The 6485-nt window shown below is 41.9% G+C and overlaps 1 protein-coding gene across 1 annotated transcript; it reads left to right on the forward strand.

Moving 5' to 3' along the window:
• Positions 1-1624: 1624 nt before the first annotated feature.
• On the forward strand, positions 1625-4684 carry LOC138241041 (uncharacterized). Its single transcript, XM_069193423.1, has 2 exons — positions 1625-2855; positions 4156-4684. Exons 1-2 carry the CDS (start codon positions 1719-1721, stop codon positions 4156-4158), a joined length of 1140 nt encoding a protein of 379 aa, XP_069049524.1. The 5' UTR covers positions 1625-1718; the 3' UTR covers positions 4159-4684.
• The last annotated feature ends 1801 nt before the right edge of the window (positions 4685-6485 follow it).

Below are 6485 nucleotides of genomic sequence, written 5' to 3' on the forward strand. Positions count from 1 at the left end.
GAACAAGTCTTCACTGTGGTAACGTACTATGAGTTTTACTGTAGAGAACATGTTTGCTTTCTGTGATCAATAGGAAAGATTCTGCACACAAAGCCAAGGTGATGAGCAATGCTGTGGGAAAGCTGAGCCTGACCTTCGAGAATACACTTTAAAACATCTTGAAAGTCTTTTAAATTAACTGACATTCCTGTATTTCCACTCATGGATTCTTTTTTTTTTTCCGGGACGCTACTCACCAAAATAGGAATTTATACTAGCAAAGTCAAGTCATCTATCAGTTCAACCTTTGTCTATATGTACATAATTATTGCAATATTTTGGATCTGTTCTCATGTTTTATCCTCCTAGTATGTGCATGTTTATACAGAATGTAGTATAACAGATGTATACATTATATGCAAATATATCAAAATGTGGGTATATCTTGTCATGTATACATGTGTGGATAACTTTATTAAACCTTGGGGCTATATTCAATTCTGGCAGCATAACGTCAAATCATATTTTTTTTCACCTTAGAAATATCACAAGACTACGCCCTATGCCATCATTAACTGTGGCTGAAAAGCTGATCAACACATTTGAATTCTCTTGAATTGACTACTGTAATGCTCTACTCGCAGGGGTATCAAAATCTACTCTGAACTAACTGCAGTATGTCCAAAATTCAGCAGCCAGAATCCTGACCAGGTCAGTGTTCACATTACTCCTGTCCTGGAGTTCGTGCACTGGCTTCTGGTTAAATTCCGTGTAGACTTTAAAATCCTCATGCTCACCTATAAGGCTCTGCATGGCTTGACACCTCAGTACCTGTCTGAACTATTATCGCCCTACTCCCCACCTCGCAACCTTGTTGTAATTGTCATTGTGTCTTATCTTGTGTATTCTCCTTATTTATTGTTATACTCTTCTTATTTATTGTTATTGTCATCCCGTAAAGCACTTTGAGAAGCCACCTTTAAAGGCACTATATAAAATAAAGTTTATTATTATTATAGATTACATTGTCTCAGTGTTATGGCTCATTACTGTCACAATTGAAAAAGATACTGCTTAGACCAGGGATAGATAAATATCTGTTCTTGATAATAAGAAATTGATAATACATCAGATAGAAGTTTCAGATCATTTTCTTTGGCATCCCATACCATGTTCCAAACTGCACCTCTTGCAGTAGTTGTTGTGACTTACAATTGGCATAATGTACAGTAACATTCCTTTTGTGAATGGCACCACACTGTACATGACTTCTGACGGAACATACTCTCTAGCCAGATGGTCCCATGGGTCTGTACACACAAAAATGATGCCCTAAAGAGGAGGCTTCATTGTGTGTCTATTCAGGTAACAAACATTCAGCGAGAACAAGAAGCCATGTCCACCACTAATAACATTATCCTGCATGTGTATCATGCAACTCACAAACACAAAGCTAAATTCATAGTTGTGAAAATGTATACAAAATCCCTTCACCACTAATCTTATTAATTAGCTAATTAGTGCCTACTGAAAGTGTTTTTACTAAAATCATTGGCTGTGTGTAGAGCAATATGATGATGCAATGGTTAGCATTGCTTCCTCACAGTGCTCAGGACCTGGGTTCTCTTTCTTCTTTTTTTCAGCATGGAATAAACCTATTACTTGTTCCTTTGCAGCCTACGCATGCTGACGCAGCTACCCACCTGAACTACTACCGCCTACAGCTGCTGCGACCCACTATGCCTTCCTCCAAATCTTTTTCTAGATCTCTTCGTCATACCTTCTCTTCCTCCCTGGGCCACTTGCCCGCTTCTCTCACTAAACCAGCATTCCGTCTCTTCACAGCTATCTGTTCCAAGACCAGGCTTTCTAACCACCTTCTATTCCTTTACAGATGTCGTCGACATAATATCATCCCTAAAGGATTTCGCCTTAAATTTAATACCTTTTCTTTTGACTCTGATAACACCCAGAGTAACACTCAGAGACTTCTAAAACAATTTTCTAGGAAACTAATGCTCTCTACCATTTTCTCCCTCAAAAAACAGATTATCCTTTCTGACAACAACATCAAAGAGGCTAAGGAATTTCTACGGCTGACAGCTCCACACCATCTTCCCTTCATAACTAACCTCATTAGATCTCTCAACTCTAAACTCTACCAGTTTCTCACTACAGAGAAGGACAAAAAACTCAGTCATCTTCTACAGAAGAAAACCATCAACACCCCGGACACCCTCACCAACCCTAACCTTGTTGTCACCATACCTTCTGACCTTTCCCTCTCACAGGATGAGCGATCCCTCCTCAGCAAAGGGCTCAGTTTTGTACCAGTTCCCAGGAAGCTGGACATCCCCCAGACCAATGTCGACCTTAACCGCTTTTACCGCAGGATCCGTCTCAGAGCACATTTTGCCGACAATTCCTCTTCACAGGCAGCTGATAACAACCCGGTTATTGATGTCATTAACAACATTAATCCCAAACAGAGCTGTTGGACTCCCTCCTCTGGCCGTTTTCCACCAGTTGATTATTTCATCAACCAATGCACTAATCAAGCTCCCAAGGCACTCTCTATACCCAGTAAACATAGGTCTAACCTCACCCAAGGAGAAAATCAGGCGCTCCAGTCTCTCCGCAACAGGGATGATATCGTCATAAAACCAGCGGACAAAGGAGGTGCTGTTGTGGTGTGGCGTAAAGATCTATATATCTTTGAAGCCTCTAGACAACTAACTGACACTTCTGCCTACCTCCCTCTCCAACAGGACCCTACCACTGACTACCAAAAGGAAGTGGTATCCACCATTTCCCTTCTTATCAGCAGCAACGAGCTCCCCCAGGAGGCGAACCGGCTCATCATGGAACACCCACAGGTATCTCAATTTTACCTCCTCCCCAAAATCCACAAACCGGACACCCCTGGACGCCCCATCGTATCAGCATGTAACTGTCCAACTACTTACATCTCAGCCTTTCTCGACAGCCTCATGAGACCGCTGGTTGAAGATCTTCCCTCATACATCAAAGACACCAACCACGCGCTCCAACTTTTCAATGATTTCCAATTTCAGGGTACCGAATGCCACATTTTTACCATGGACATCACATCTCTGTACACCGTCATTCCCCATAATGACGGCCTTACAGCCCTCAAGCACACGCTGGACAAACGCACAGTGCTTGATCCACCCACCCACACCCTGGTACGCCTTGCAGAATTGGTCCTCACACTGAACGCATTCTCTTTCAATAATCTTTTTTACCAACAGGTCAGTGGAGTTGCCATGGGCACCAGAATGGGACCCAGCTATGCCAACATTTTTGTCGGCTGGGTAGAAGAACGCTTCTTCGCTTCCTACACTGGCTATGTCCCTGACCTCTACAAACGATATATTGATGACTGCGTCGGTGCCGCCACATGCTCCAACGATCAGCTTGAATTCATCCTGCACCATTTCACCAACTTCCACCCGTCCCTCAAATATACGGTTAACATTTCTTCCACCACTCTTCCGTTTCTAGACATCCACTTGTCTATCAACTACCCCCGACTGTCCACTTCAGTTTATTACAAACCCACGGATTCACACAGCTACCTCCTGTACAGCTCATTTCACCCCAACCACACTAAAAACTCTCTTCCTTTTTCACAGTTCCTTAGGTTACAACGATTATGCAGCGACGACATCGACTTCGAAAACCAAGCCCTCGAAATGTACTCATTTTTTATCAACAGAGGATACCCCAGCAGTGTGATTGACAGGGCCCTTGCCCGAGCCAAAAACACCCCCCGGACCATCAACCCGATCAGGAACTCCCACCGTAACAACCGCATTCCTTTGGTGCTTCCTCACCACCCTAACACACTTCCTATCCCATTAACCAGAACTTTTCCATCCTACAGGATGATCCCTCCATTGGGGCCCTCTTTTCTGATCGCCCTATCATCTCATATCGCCGACCACCTAATCTGCGTAACCTCCTTGTCCACAGCTCCCTTGACCGCCCTCAGCAACCATCCACACCAGGCACTTTCCCTTGCAAAAGAGCTCGCTGTATCACCTGCAAGTACACAGCCACCACCACACTCATTCAAGGCCCCTCAGGACAATTCCGGATCACCCAGACAGCATCTTGTACCTCCAGCAACCTTATTTACTGTATCTCTTGCAGTAAATGCCCAGCCATCTACATTGGGGAAACAGGAAGGAGACTCGGAGACCGCTTCAGAGAACACGTCAGGGCTGTGAAGATTAAAGATCTCTCCAAGCCCATTGTTTCTCATTTCACCTCTGACGGCCACGACCACTCTAATCTCTCCGTCTGTGTTCTCAAAGACGGTTTTCCGAACTCATACATCAGAAAGACCACCGAAACTAAAATTATTCTGCAGCTAGGATCACACATTCTCCCTTCCCTTAACGACAGATTACTGTTCTTTTAAATTTTCTCCATTCATTGGAAGTTTCGTTTCACACCTCTCTGCACCCATTCTGACTTCACACCTCTTGATTGGCCTCTCTTTCTGTCCCCTGCTCCCGCCTCTCACTCCTCCTCCCTCTCAACCTTTGTTCTCCCGCTACTTTACCTTTGCCTACTGCCCTGTCTCTCTCACACCTGAAGAAGACTCCACGGCCGAAACGTTGTGTTCTCTTTCTTCTTTTTTTCAGCATGGAATAAACCTATTACTTGTTCCTTTGTATTACTGTAGGTGAATTAAATTTGAATTTTCAATGTATAGTAACTCCCCCAAAGAAGGGCCCATCAAAAGATTGTCCAATCCGTGCTCTACTGGCTCAATGTTCACCCACTCTGGTAATATAAGGGAGAGTGAGAGATCCTTCTGTAGCCTCACAGTCAGTTCTCTTCCATGGAACATCCAGTTTGCGCAGAGTTGAACTAGGACAAAGTCTGTGCACAGGGGTGACTGCTTGGTCAGGGTGGGTCACACAAAGAAGCAGAGATTTTTGCTAGATAAAATTGTATCCAGCTGTGAATCAGCAACGTGACCTTGCCCTTCGTGAAATTGTGGAAAAGATTGTTTTATTTTGAAACCGTGATCTTGACAAACTCATTCAGAGCACCCTACATTATAAACTTTCTTCACAAAATTCTTTAAAGTAAATAAATGAAGGAAGAAGGGTTATTTTTACAATTGGCACTCCGAGATTCTGACATATTTAATTCCCCTCATTTAGCTGAAATGGATAAAGAAATCATGCAGTAGTTACAGTAAGGAAACAAGTAATAGTTTTTTTCATGCTGAAAAGAGCAGAGATAAAACACAACGTTTCGGCTGTTTTAACGAGAGACAAATGTTGTACTGTGATATACAGATGCAGCCATTCAAAGTGAGTGGTACAATCCCATACTGCACGCAACTATCCGTGCCATACCGCGGTATGTGATTGGCTGGCCAAAATGACTGACAGGTGAATTGGTCAGTAGTGAAAAGATTTAATCATTTAATCTCTTTACTGTGCACGTTTTAAGCCGCTTAGTATTGAATATTTATATGCAATTTTATAACTAAAGGGAGATTTTAGTAGCTGAGCATAAAAAGAAGAGGAGCATAATGCGTCTGATGATCATAAACAATATTAATTTAGGAACATAAACATATCATGTAAACTGTATGTTGCTTGTCGTGGTAGTTTAAAGAAAAATACACACCAGTACTCCATTTCTCCCTAAACATTTTAAGCATCAAAGTCTTACATGTGATTATTTTGGAAACATTTTTACGTGCTCCTTCTGACCATATTAAGTTTATATACTTTGTGAATAATGGTTTAACCTTTTCTGCGAGTACGCTCATTATCACAGTAAACAAAAGTATACTTTTAGAAGTCGATTAATAGGGAATATAATATGGAATCGCATATCTAAAGAAATTAATAACGATATAATTATATTCAAAGTCTTACATGTGGTTATTTCGGAAACGTTTTTACGTGCTCCTTCTGACCATATTAAGTTTAATATGTGAATATTTAATATGTGAAAAAAGGGAATCCTGTTTTTTTTATGGTCTGTAGCTCAATTCTTGCTTAACCAAAATTAGACACAATAAGTGTATTATTGGACAATGTTGTGAGGCTAAAGAAATCAATAAAGATATTAATTTAAAGATCTAAACATATTTAACACATACTGCCGACATTACATTCTGTGCCTGCTCGCCAGCGCGGTGACGTCACAGTCTTTCCCTCTGAATAGCTAGCAGGGACCTCAGCTGTCAGGCAGAGGAGAGATCTCCCTTTAGTTCAGCTGGCTAACACAGCTAGCAGTAACACCAACGGCCCGAGTGCGAGTCCCTGGCTGATTACTGTATTCTACTTTCTTTGAAAACTCAGTTTATTTTTTATTTGACTCATTCACACATGATGAACCATGATCCTAACATGCAGGTCTGGAGGTGTGCAGGTCTGAAGTAGAGTTAACAGCTTCAGATTTAAAAGGTTATAAATAATATCTTCAGTGTCGCATTAACATTGGAATGT

The sequence above is a fragment of the Lepisosteus oculatus genome, chromosome 8 (genome assembly GCF_040954835.1).
Source record: "Lepisosteus oculatus isolate fLepOcu1 chromosome 8, fLepOcu1.hap2, whole genome shotgun sequence".
Lineage (NCBI taxonomy): Eukaryota > Metazoa > Chordata > Actinopteri > Semionotiformes > Lepisosteidae > Lepisosteus > Lepisosteus oculatus.